The sequence below is a fragment of the Panthera onca genome, chromosome C1, assembly GCF_046562875.1.
Source record: "Panthera onca isolate mPanOnc1 chromosome C1, mPanOnc1 haplotype 2, whole genome shotgun sequence".
NCBI lineage: Eukaryota > Metazoa > Chordata > Mammalia > Carnivora > Felidae > Panthera > Panthera onca.
Genome location: NC_138346.1, coordinates 140,699,685 through 140,712,921, shown reverse-complemented (window position 1 = coordinate 140,712,921; position 13,237 = coordinate 140,699,685). Strand labels below are relative to the sequence as shown.

The 13,237-nt window shown below is 37.8% G+C and overlaps 1 protein-coding gene across 4 annotated transcripts in view; it reads left to right on the top strand.

The window, feature by feature from the left end:
• Positions 1-13,237, top strand: part of TLCD4 (TLC domain containing 4) — a 98,061-nt gene that overhangs the window by 71,695 nt on the left and 13,129 nt on the right. For all 4 annotated transcript variants that reach the window (XM_060623200.3, XM_060623198.3, XM_060623199.3 and 1 more), the window contains one exon: positions 5,804-5,877. In XM_060623200.3, the coding sequence (XP_060479183.1) occupies positions 5,804-5,877 (74 nt within the window). The remainder of the gene's footprint in view (positions 1-5,803; positions 5,878-13,237) is intronic.

Sequence of the window (13,237 nt, the reverse complement as noted above, 5' to 3'; positions counted from 1 at the left end):
TGACCTAGCTCAGGATTCAGGAGTCAGGAAAATATTTCTAGACGGATGCAGCTGGTCTACCTTGCTAATGCTGTAGGATCTGATGGGGGGTTTGTAAATCTTCACTAATTACAATTTCAGAGAAGTATGGAGCTAGTTTCCTAAGGGCTTCGAGATTCCTAGATCATCTGTAAGCTAGGATGGTAGTTCTCTAACTTTAGTCAATATTGGAATCACCTGGAGGGCCTATTAGAAATATATTGCTCATCTGACCTCCACGGTTACTAATTCAGTAGGTCTGCAATGGGGCCCAAGAAAATGTACATCTAGCAAATTTCCAGGTGTTGGTGATGCTGCTAGTCTGGGGACCACACTTTGAGAACGACTGTGTTAGATATGAGAGAACCATTTTCTTTGGGAAGAGGGAAGAGAAATTAGAAGAAAAGCCAGGATGCTATGCCCATTTCTTTTATAAACTCAAGAGGTTTTTTTCAGTGTGGAGATACTGCATTTTGGCTAAATTTAGATGAAAGCAACATATCAAATTGACTATTTTTACTAGTAACTTTTAGTATTTAAAGACTATTATAGAGTCCAGTTTTATCTGATACGAATTTGACACTTTGGTTAAAAGTTACTTTTATAACCACTTGAAAGGAGTTCGAAGAAATCTTCTAAACTCTCAAAAAAGTCTTAGACATAGTATAGTTAATAAGTTTGTATTTTTAAAATTCACTAGAAAGCAATGTTTACAATTGTTTCTTAAAATTTAAGAGTAAGGCGATTGCTACTATTTCAATATTTTGCATGACTTTGGACTGTCTGCTTAAAAATATTTTAGAAATCACAAACAAAAACTTAAAAAATTTCAGTATTGCATTTCATATTTGGATAAAATGATTTATTTGAAAGATATAGTAAGTAATTTAGCAAGGCTTTGGCTGACCTTAGGAATATATTAACTCATATCTTATAGCAATTTGGTATGTCATATTCTCTAAACATTGGGTATAGTTACCTAGAATGCCACACATTTTAAAAAAACTAAACAAAAGAAGATTGTTAGGAAAAGTAGATTGGAAAAAGAGCTACCTTTAACTGAGGGAGAAAGGCAATGTTATAGATGGGAAAATTTATCTTTAAAAACAAAAGTGAGTGTTAAGTACGTGAAGTTATTATGATAGAGGATTATACTAATCAACTATTTCTGAAATTTTTCTGTCTGGTTCAAGTAAGAATCTCACTAAAGTAACTCTTTTCTTTGCATTTATTGCCTCCCCAAGGGTCATGTTCTAGTTGTGCACTGTTTTCAAAGCTCTTCTCCCTTCCCCTAGTCACTGAAGAATTTAACTATGGGAGAAGAGGAAAGCAGAACATTTCAGCTTTTTAATTTTACCAGGATGGTCTCCAACTAAACACAATTACTTATTTTTCTGACCTTTTCTTAACTGAAATATTCCAATCACTTCCTTTGGAAACACTCACCTAAACTTTAAATAAATCACCAAAACTAAAAAATAAGTCCATAAAACATCCAGGAACTTGGAATATGAAAGGCAATTTGCTTCCTATTACTCGAAAGTGCTTCTTTGTGCTGGATGAGTTAGAGAGGTCAGACATTTACTCTTTATTCATTCCTCTTTCTCGGAGCTAGGAATGTGATTTTAATTATGTATTAAAATGAAAAAGTTTACCTACCATTTGGGATTCATTATAATAAAATTCATAATAAAGAAGGGAGTGGCCTGCCCAAGTCCATCCTGGTTTTACTGTTTTACTACTGAAAATCCCGTATCCTGTGAAGTCTTTCCCTTTGATGCAAAAAAATTGTGGCACCCACGATTTGCAGTTCATAATAATGGATCATTTATTGTCGCATTACACTGAATGATACCATGGAAGTGTGTTGTAATCATGAGCATTAACAGTCATCTTTGCCCTTTGGAAGATCAGATGAGAATGAGAACACTATGATACCAACACCAGAATGCCCCCAAAGTTCACCAATAAAGAAGGTTATAGTTATTATATATGGAAATATGTGTAATATATATTATTATATACATTAGTATATAATGTTATGGGTGGATGGAAAGACACATGGGTTAGGGTATTAGATAACCAAAAGAGACTAGACTATACAATATGCAGAAAAGAATTTAGGATTGGGCATTGTTACGGATTGAATTGTATCCTACCCCCAAATTCTTATGTTGAGGATCTGAGCCCTAGTACCACTGAATGTGACTTTATTTGCAAATAGGGTCATTACAGATGTTTTTGGTTAAGTGAACATGAGGTCATAGGTGAATAGGATGGGTCCTTTAATCCAACATGACTGGTATCCTTATAAAAAGGGCAAGTTTGGACACATACATGCACGTAGGGAAAATGCCATGTGAAGATTGGAGTTGGGATGCCTAGAAGCCAAGGAACTGCAAGAAACTAGGAGAGAAGCCTGGAGCAGATCCTTCCCTAGAACCTCCAGAAGGAGCATGGGCCTGCCAACACCTTGATCTGAGACTTCTAGCCTCCAGAACTGTAAGACAATACGTTTCTGTTGTTTAAGCCACCCATCCTGTGGTACTTTGTTATGGCACCCCCAGCAATCTAATACAGGCCTGCTAGAGATGGGGATGGAAAAGCGCCTAAAGAGACTGCATCTCACAAGTCTGAAATGAGACAGACAAGTACATCTAAATGGAGCTGTACGTTTTTCATCTTCCAAAAAGACACTGACCCTCAGTTGAAATAATAGCAGGCATAAAACTTGGACATACCACATGGATATACACATTTTATTGTTCCCTTGACTGTTCTACAAAACTGAGTAAAGTTACATTTCCCGATCCAGAGGTTGCAACGAAAACATCCTGTCGGCGAAAAAGGGGTAAATTCTAATAACAGATGTGTTGGTTTCTCACAGTAGAGAGAGCTTACTCTGTTGGATATTCCCAATAATCGTGCTTTCTTTCCTCTAGCAGATGTTGCATGGAATCACAGCAATAAAAACTCTTAGCTCCTGGGATTTGAAAAATGGAGTTTCAAGTTGAATTTTTGACTCCTATGAAGATTATAAAGAAACCACATGAAATAACAATTGTTGATGTGTTGTTCAAAGACGAATTAGATTTTGCTCAATACGTCTGCACATTTGGCAGACAGTGCAAATGTAAACGTGGCAAATTCCATTCGGTCTATACACTTCTCACCAAAGAAAATGAAAAGATACTACCTGTGAAACACCTTCCACACCTCGCGTAGAACAGTGCCACAAAGAGATGTGATTTGCTTACCTCTGATGTTGAGGCTTTCATAATGAAAGTTCTTTCCCACCTTTAGCTTCCTCAAGACCTGAAGAACCAATGAGAGTTTTGACTTCACAGAAATGGAGGGAGATGGCTTCCATAGACCTGTGCCTATAAGATAGCTACAATTATTGCCAGCATGCGTTGGCCAGCCGTAAAATCACATGTGTAGAGTGTGAGGCAAAGAGAATGTCCTTCTGTAATTTGGAAATAAATCGAGGATGAGAAAACAGAAAAATATTACATTAAATAATCAGATATTTATGTACTGTTTCTTTAAAACTGATGACTGCTGAGGAACCCGTAAGCATCTAGAAAAGGATGAACTATTAGCACCTCTGTTAGTTAATGTAGTCTGAGGGTTGTGACAAGCATACAATGGAAGAATGGCTCATTTGGGGAAATAAAACTGCTTCTGAACTCAAAAGCATTACCAGAAAATGGTAGCCACATTGAACAGGATTTTCTTCACTAGAACTGTAACTTATTTGGAATCCATTTTGTATGCTTTCCAGTATTGAAAAAGGATGGATATTTTAGAAGTGGATAGTTTATATGATGAATTTGTACATGCAAAAGACCTTAGAGACAAATAGCTGGTCTATCAAAACAAGCCTATAGATACAAAGTGGATGGACCTTTTCAGAGAGCTAGGAACTTAATTCTTGTAACTCCAAAAAGCCTGCTGTTGCTAGTAAAAGTCTCAAGTATTTTATGCTCACACCTTTGTTAAGAAAATATTTAGGTTGAGGTCATCCTATTGGAGTGATACTGTAATGTGGATTCCTAAGAGCACAGCTACAAGTCAAAGTAATTTTATGTTAGACTGTATTTCATTCTTGAAAAAAAAATACGTGTGTGTGCGTGTATGTGTGTGTGTGTGTACTTGCTTGTGTACATGCACACACACACACACACACACGCACGCACACACACACCAAAGGCTGTAGGCAGTTAAGAGAAGTAATACTGGAAAAAGAAAAAGAAAAATCTGTATTGTGGATAAGAAGATGTCACTATTATTTTTTATTAAATATAGGTAACAACTAATTAGTCCCATTGTATTTACATTCTCCTTTTACAAAGTCTCGGATTTATGTCTCTTAAAAATATATAATAATGTAGCCTCCTAAATTTAAATATCCAAAAGAAAGTTAAAAGGGCAAAAGGAAACCTAAAAATATTACAGTTTCACGCATTTTATTTGTTAAATTAGTCCTATTTTTAATTACGACTAATTACCACTCTTAACTAATCTTGTTTGTTTAAATAAAAGCTTTTATTGTAACAGAAAAGTAAATAATACAGAAAAATATATAATTTCAAATAAACACCGATTCTTTATATTTCCGTGATAAAGTCGTGACACATGTACATAGTTATTTCTCCTATGTTGTCATGTGTGCTTGGACTGGTATGGCTGTACTCACCTTGCCCACTGCCTTTGCCCTTTTGTCCCTCCTCCTTCCATTTCTCCTCATCACACGTTTCAGTTTCCCTAAGGCCAGTGAGTTTGAGATTATAAAAAGTTCTAGATTAGTCTTGGAAAAGCTAAGTCTTGAAACCAGCTCTGAATTTTTAATCTCTAAAATAATTTCCATGGAGAAGAACTGAAAACCCTTCAAATAAAAAGGGTTTTTTTGTTTTTTGTTTTTGCTTTATATTCCCATTTGGAAAGCAGCATGTATATAGCTTTTAGGACTGAAGTTCCACGTATACCTAATGTTTTGGGGGCAGGTAGGATTATTTCTTTTTATGTACAATCATAATTCTGATTTAACTGGAAGTGGTGGAATGACTCTATTTACCTAGTAACAGTTTTTAAATTACATGATATTTTTGGAATGTATACATTTGGTGTTCTTTCTAATGCTTATTAACTCTGCTCTACTTTTCGTATTATTAAATTCATACAGTGTACTAGGTATTATGTTTCTAAATTCAGAAAGGTCCTGAAAGCATGGGTTTTAGCTGTAGGATCTTCCGATTGACAAATATTTTTGCAGGTCAAATGTGATAGATCAGTTTTAGCATGTGTTGTTACATTTGGCAGATAAGCATCGGCTCACTGTCTCATGTGTTGTTAATTAGGATATGAAGTACACTTTTGAGATTTTAAGGTGCTTTCATTAATAGATATAAGAATGAGTTTCTATTAGGTATTTAATTGCTCTAAAATTCCTCAAGTGCTGAAATTCACGCTACTTTGGTAATTATTTCTACAGCAATTTGAGGATGCCGTTACTGATGGCTATTTGCAGAATTCATTAATTCAACATGAGACAACAGCTTAAAATCTGTTTTTATAAATGAACATAAGTGTATACAATATGCTGTCTTTTAAAAATAATGTAGAATTCTAGTGACATTTCTAATTTCTCATGAAGAAAATTAGGAGACTTGGTCTGTTTTGACATTGTTATTTTATGCTGAGAAGTTATTGAATGTTCCTTTAATATTTGGAAATTTTGATAAGAATGGCCTCCCTGACATTGTATTTTATGTTTATCATCCAGAAGGATGGAGTGCTGGCATACATTGGGAATTTTCGCCTGCTTGCAGAACTTTCCAGCCCTTTTGTGAATCAGCGGTAGGTTATTGATATCATTATTTTACACTTATGCTGTTTACCTTTAGTTTGGGGAAATTTTTTTCCAAGATCCTAAAGCTACTAAATAAAAATGAGAATATGTGATATGAACTGTTATCACCATTCTGCAAATGAGGAAAGTAAACGTTGGAGGGGTTGGAGAAACTTGTCCAAGATCCCCTAGCTAGAAAGTGGTGGTCCTAGCTTTTGAACAGAGCTCTCTCAGAAAGGTGATGATGCTTTATTATACTTGGGTTCATCTTGGGTCCTGTTCATATTCTTTTTTTTTTTTTTAAGTTTATTTACTTTGAGAGAGAGCATGTGTGAGCACTTGTGTGCATGCGTGCGAGCAGGGGAGTGGCAGAGAGAGCATGGTGGGGGGGGGGGGGGGAGAGAGAGAGAATCCCAAGCAAGTCCAAACTGTCAGTGGGGAGCCCTATGTAGGGCTCAACGCAGGGTTCAAACTCGAGAACCATGAGATTATGACCTGAGCCCAAATCAAGAGTCAGATGCTTAACCGACTAAGTCACCCAGGTGCCTTTCCTGTTCATATTCTTGACACCAACTGACTCCTGTTCCCAAATTCTGATATTGACATTACCTTAGTTCCTCATTTAAGAAAAATAGTGTTCTAATTTTAGATTTACAGAAAAGTTGCAAAGATAGCACAGGAACTCTTATATCCTCCTCACCTAGTTTTTCCTATTGCCCATGTCTTCTATTACCCTGGGACATTTGTCAAAACTGAGAAACCGATATTGATACATCACTCTTAAGTGACCTACAGACTTTGTCGGATTACACCAGTTTTTCCATTAGTGTTTTCTTTTTTGTTCTAGGATTCAATCCAGACTGCCACACTGCATTTAGTTGTCATGTCTTCCTGGTCTCCTGTCGTCTGTAACAGTTCTGAGTCTTTCCCTATTTTTCTGACTTTGACAGTGTTAAGAAGTACTGTCTAGTTATTCTATAAAGAGTCCTCCAGTCTGGATTTTTCTGTTTTTCTTATGACTAGATGGAGGTTATGGGGTTTGGGGAGGAATTCCATGGAGGCAGAGTGCCCTTGTCATCACATCGTATCAGGAGGTACATGCGTCCACATGACATCAGTGGGGATTTGAACTTTCATCACATGGTTGAGGTGGTATTTGCCAGGTTTCTCCACTGTGAAGTTTTTTCTTTTCCTTACTCTGTTCTTTAAGAGCAAGATACAAAATGTAGCCCACTCTCAAGGGAGAGAAGGAATTAAGCTCCACCTCATGGAGGGAGGTAGTTACTCATATTTGCCAATGGATTTGTAATGAGGCTTTATTACCCTTATCCTGTCATTTAACGAGGTCTACTGATGTTTTTTTCTGTGCAGTGTTGGCTGTTCCTTTCACTCCATATCCATGGTCCTAGTTGGGGACCTTCGGGATGTCCATGGTTCACTTACTGCCATAGCCTTCCAACTGACTTCCCTTGTTTCAGATTCACCCTCTCTTCAATCCCTTCCTCACAGTGCTGCTGACGTAGTGTTCCCTGTGTTCCATTTTCTATACCTTATTTTCTTCCACAAACTGAATCCTGTTTAGACTCTTCTCTTTGACATTCCTTGCAGCATGCTCCCTGTGTCTCCAGCCTTATTTCTTACTACTCATTAGAGTCAGGTTTGAACACTTACTCTCTCATGCACCTCTGGGTTATTCTGACATTTCTTTCTTTATTCACATCATCCATTTACGCTCCATCTTTGAAAAATTTACCTATCTTTAAAATCTTAGGTCAAAGTCCCAAGCCAGGGGAGGCTCCCATGATTGCATGTAGCCTTTTGTGACGTAGTATAGAGATAACCCAGAGAATTGAAACTGTCAAATCAGACTCATGTGAGTTAGAGAATATATCCGGTATTAAACCTTACTAATAATCTCAAGGATCCTGATACATCAAAATGGCTCCCTGGGTCCTTTTTGCATTGGGCACACTGGAAGTTATCTATGAGGGCCATAAACAATATGCATAGTTTATATTGCGGACATAGAAGGAGCTTTCTTGGTTATGACACATCTCCATATAATACTCAGATAATTACATAACTTATGTAACATTCCCCAGAGGGTCAGGCCCCATAAATCTGTACATTCTAGGTTTGTTTGCCATAAGCAATCCTAGAGTAGGTTAAGTCCTAAAAGCATTCGTGGATGAGACTCTCCAGCAACACATACCATTAGTCTATTTATTGGGAGGCCTGTCATTAGTATGCTTACCAAGCAATTAGCCTGATCTTTTTTTCTTGCCAAAGGTGGTGGGGGAAGGGGGAGGAGTGGTCCTTCCACCCCCAAAACAGGAAAGAATGGATTATAGATCTGCTGCTTAACCTTTTCTTTCCCAAGTGCTTATACACTATCTTATTTTGTATGCCACTGTTTCGGATGGTGTAATCTTTTCTTAACATTTACGTATTTTTGAGAGAGAGAGGGAACACGAGCAGGAGAGGGGCAGAGAGAGAGGGAGACACAGAATCTGAAGCAGGCGCCAGGCTCTGAGCTGTCAGCACAGAGCCCGACGCGGGGCTCCAACCCATGAATCGTGAGATCGTGACCTGAGCCAAGGTTGGACGCTTAACCGACTGAGCCACCCAGGCACCCCTATGTAATCTTATTTTTTGAGGAAGATAATCAGTTCCTTGGGCTCTGCCATTTAATTTTTTAAAATAATAATTCTTCTGCAATCCTCAAAGACTGAAATCGTGGAAGTATAGAGCAAAGAGCACGTTCTTTGAAGTCAAAAGACCCACATTCAGACCCAAGCTCTCCCACTTACCATTGGACATGAGTGGAAGACTATTTAATCTCTCTAAGCCTGGCTTCTTACCTATAAAACAGGGATAACGATGCCTATAGGCCTCACAGTTTGTTGTGAGATTCAATGAGATTTCGTGCTTGCCGTTTGGTATATGTTCAATAAGTTCTAAATGACGTACATATTCAGTATGCTAAACTGGAAGTGCATAGTCTATACTTACTTTCTCTACTTTTTTGTATCTTTTTTGCTCTTTAACTCATTAAAGTTAGGCTTTCTCCTCTGTCATTCTGCTGGAACCGCTTCATTAGAGGCACCAGTGACTTCTAGTTGCAAAATCTAGTGAACACCCTTGGTGCCTGTCTTGTGTCTCTCTGTGGACTCGATGCTATTCCTCACCTCCTTCTAAGGCCCAACTCCCTTTGCTTTCATGACACTGCACTCATCTGGTCCTTGTATTTCTCTGACCATCCTCTCTCACTCTCCTTAGTAAGAGACAGTTCCATACATGCTGGTGTTCCCTGAGGCTCTCTTCTGGGCCCACTGATCTTCCTCTGGGGTGGCCCAGTGCTTCTCCCTGGGGTGAGTTCTATTTTCAAGGCAGCAGCAATTACCTGTTTGCTCATTTTGGCATAATGAGCAATGTGTGAGTTTTAAAATCAGATACACTCAAGTTGCAATTCAACCTTGCCGCTTACCTGCCCTGACCTTGGGTAAGTTATTTAACATCCCTGTACTACAGTTGTTTTCTCCTTAAAAAGAACATATTTAATACTACGCACTTCTTTGTGTCTTAGTCAAGTGTTTTCTCCTCCCAGGTGGCACATCAAATTCAACATGTCTAAAATAGAATGCAACATATTTCCCTCTGTAGTCTCATATCCTCTTGTTCAGCATGTGGCCCAGCCATTCTTGGTCACTCCCGCTCGATATGTGGGAATCACCTTTGACTGTTCTCCCTTACCCACATTTGGGTCCATCACCAGGTCTTACCAGAAAACCTCCTAAATATTTCTTGCCTTGGCCACTGACTCTCCATCTCTACTGTCAGTGCCCTTGATCATCATCTCTTGCCTAAGCTACTGTACTAGTACTCTAACCCTGTACTACCCAGTAGGGTAACCACAAGCCACATGTAACTATTTAATATTTAAATTAAGTTAAAAATTCAGTTCTCAGTTTAACTTGTAACATTTCAAATGCTTCACAGCCCCATGTGGCTAGTGTCTACTGAATTGGGTAGCACATCCATAGACCATTTTCGTTACTGCAGAAAGCTTTTTAGGACAGTGCTGTTCTAGACTGCAGGTTGGCAAACTAAGGCTCGAGGGCCGAACCCATTGCTGTTCTTTAGCAAATGAAGTTTTATTGGGGCACAGCTCTGTTCACTTGTTTACATGACTGCTGACACACTGCAACAGCAAAGTTGATTGTGACAGAGACCATACAGCTTCCAAAACCTCTTACTTTATGTCTACTCTCTCTTTGTGGAGGAAGTTTTGCTGATCCCTGCTCTAGATCGTCTACCTGTCTCCGGTCCTGTTCCCCGTTTGTCTCTCTTCTCTATCAGTATCTTCCATGATGATCCCCCTAAAACCCAAAAACGAACATGCAGCTTCCCTGGTTGAATCCCCTCAGTGGCTCCTGCTGCATTACAGGATAAGATGTGGGCTCTTCAATGTGATACAAAATTTTCCAAGAATAGCTGTCTTCTCTCTTTCCACCACATTTTTCCCTCCAAAATCTCCTCTCATTCCAACTTGTCCATATGCTGAAAAGGTCTCCTGGCTCATCCTTCAAGACTCAGCCTGAGGATTATTTCCATCACTGAATCCCATCTCTTTTGGGTTGAGCTGGGTGTCCCTCACCTGTGCTTCCGCAATAGTGACATACATTTACCCCATTAGGATTAGTGTATTTTATGATAATGTTCTCTCTCTCTCTCTCTCTCTCTCTCTCTCTCTGTTTCTTCTGGTTCATCTCTGTGTTCATTAGATCAAGGGTGCAATTTTGTTCAACTTTGCATGGTCCAGCACTCCAACATTGTCTGGCACATAGTAGCCATTTAATTGCTTTTTGAAAAAATGACCCCTGGGAAGTGATCAGTTAAACTTTAGCATCTCTTGAATGTGATTCAGATTATGAGACTTTGAAGCAGGAGAAAATTAACTGACGCTTAAAGGAACTTCAATTTGTTTTTGTTTGAAACTCTCTGAGAACTCATAAAATTAGAGATAGCTTAATTCTACACCTTTATCTAAAATCTTTGAGTCTTTAGTAAATTAAGAAAGGGAGAAGTGTGTTTGGAATGTGAACAAGAAATGGTATCACGGAAGAGCAAGCAGATAGTAACAAAATCAAGTGCAGCCACTTAAGCTCTCTTAGAGTTTTCTGTTGGTTAATTGTTTTCTTTAGAGTTTGTGGTATTTTTATGTTTTCTCTATTTTGGAGCTTTGTATAATTTAAGAAGACACATGGGATGCATGTGGTGGCTTCTAGAGGGAAGAGGACTAAAATAAAGCTTAGACACCTGGGCTTCAGTTAAATTTCTGCTGCTGAGTTATACCCGTGCATCAGGTTTCTTTTTATAAAAACTAATTCAGTGGCGGTAACTTCTTTCTTCCCTAAATGCAATGAACTGTCATGAGGACATATTTATGCATTGCATTGATATTAAAATCCAATATCTTATAAGAACTTTGTACATATGCTCCTTGATATGTGAATTCAGTACTTACTAAATACCTCCTCAGTACCCAAATGTCCCAGTCCCTGCCTTCCAGACACCACTGGTGTCTAGTGGTGTGTCTGTGTTTGAGAAAATAAGACTTAAAAATAGAAAATAATGAGCTAGTAAAACAAGACATTATGTGAAAAAAAAAAGTGCTGGTATTAATGGTATAAAACAGCTGTTCTCAAACTTGTAGATCTCATAAATTATTGAGGACTTGAATGAACTTTTATTTCCTGTGGGCTTATATCTATTGATATTTGCCAGATTGGAACTTCAGACTGCAACATTAAAAATATTTATTAATTCATTTAATAGTAACAATAATATTTTATGTCAACATAATGTGTTTTTTGTATGAAAAATAACTGCATTGCCAAAATGAAAACAATCCTAGAGGGAACAGTGTCCCGGGTGTACATTTTTGCAGATCTTTCTGGTGTCTGGCATGATGGTATTTAGCTGGATTCTCAGGGCTGGCTCTTGTTTTCAGTCTGTTGTGAAATGTTGTTTTGGTAGAAGCACATGAAAAAAAACAAAAAACAAAAAACGCTGGCCTCTCAGAGTTAATAATGTAGTAGGAAAAGGTAGAAACACTTTAGTAGCCTTTTCACATAATTGTGGATATTCTTCTTGAACATTACACCAAAATATACCAAGAGGTAGTTTCTTAAAGGTTAGTTAAATGTAGAATCTGAAACCATATCAACAAACTTTCTATACATAGTTACATTCAAGTCCATTGGTCTTTCTTGCGCTTTGAATCTTTTGCACATGCCTAATTATGTAACATCATGCCTTGGTCATTTGGCCGTTTGGGTCGCTGAGTTATGTAGGTCTTCCAAATGTTGGTACGTTTATTAGTAATATTAAAAAAAGTCACATTAGTATCACCACTGATCTCGTTTAAAAAGTCTAAGTATTGGGAGGCTACCAAATTCATAGTGGCAGATAAAAATTTTCCAAAATTCTGATTTTCATTTGAAAGTTCAAATTCTGTTATTGGCAACAAATACAAGCTTCTTCTCTCGATGTGACAAACTCACTTTTCATTTTTGAGAAAACGCCTGCCAAATACCCGAGTTGAAATAACCATAGTTTTTCAGGGTTTTTTTTTTTTCAAGTACAAATGATGGTCCATGGAAAAAGCATGTAGTTTAGCTCACAATTCAAATCATCATCCAAGGGTATTTCCTCCAGACAACTATTATACTTCGTAGCAGACGTGTGTTGTATATACTTCCCATTTTATCACACAGAATATTAAAACGATATACTCAAAGGCCATGATGCAATGAAATTATTATTCTTCATTAGGGGCATTTATCTTAAGTGAAACTGGCTTTACCCCCCACCCCTTTTTTTTTAACTTTGTCCTTTTTTTTCTTTTTTTTTTTTTTACTTCCTTGTTTTGTTTTAAACTGCAAGAGTCTGGCAGGAGAGAATACAATGTCTACTAGTACCATTTTGTGCCAATGCCATGATTTGCACTAAGATCCCAGGTTTATCTACCAGTGCTTTGCACCGTCGTTATAGAAATCAACCCAAGGAGCAAGGTGGATAATATTTTAATATTATTATGAAAATAGTTTTCCCCTGTACCCCCTCCAAAAAGTCTCAGAGGTCCAGGGACCACATTTTAAGATCTATCATTGATTGATATTTGCCATGCAAGTCTTCACCTGAGAAGGTGGGAGCTATCCTTAAAATGTTTTGGGATGATTTTAGAAGTGGGTGGGGAGGGGAGGCCCTCCATTCAAGCAGGAAGAAATGAACACGAGTTTTTAAAAAGTGAGATAAACATGCCATGTGAAAGAGAAACCCAGACTTGTGGGATTAAAGAGTATG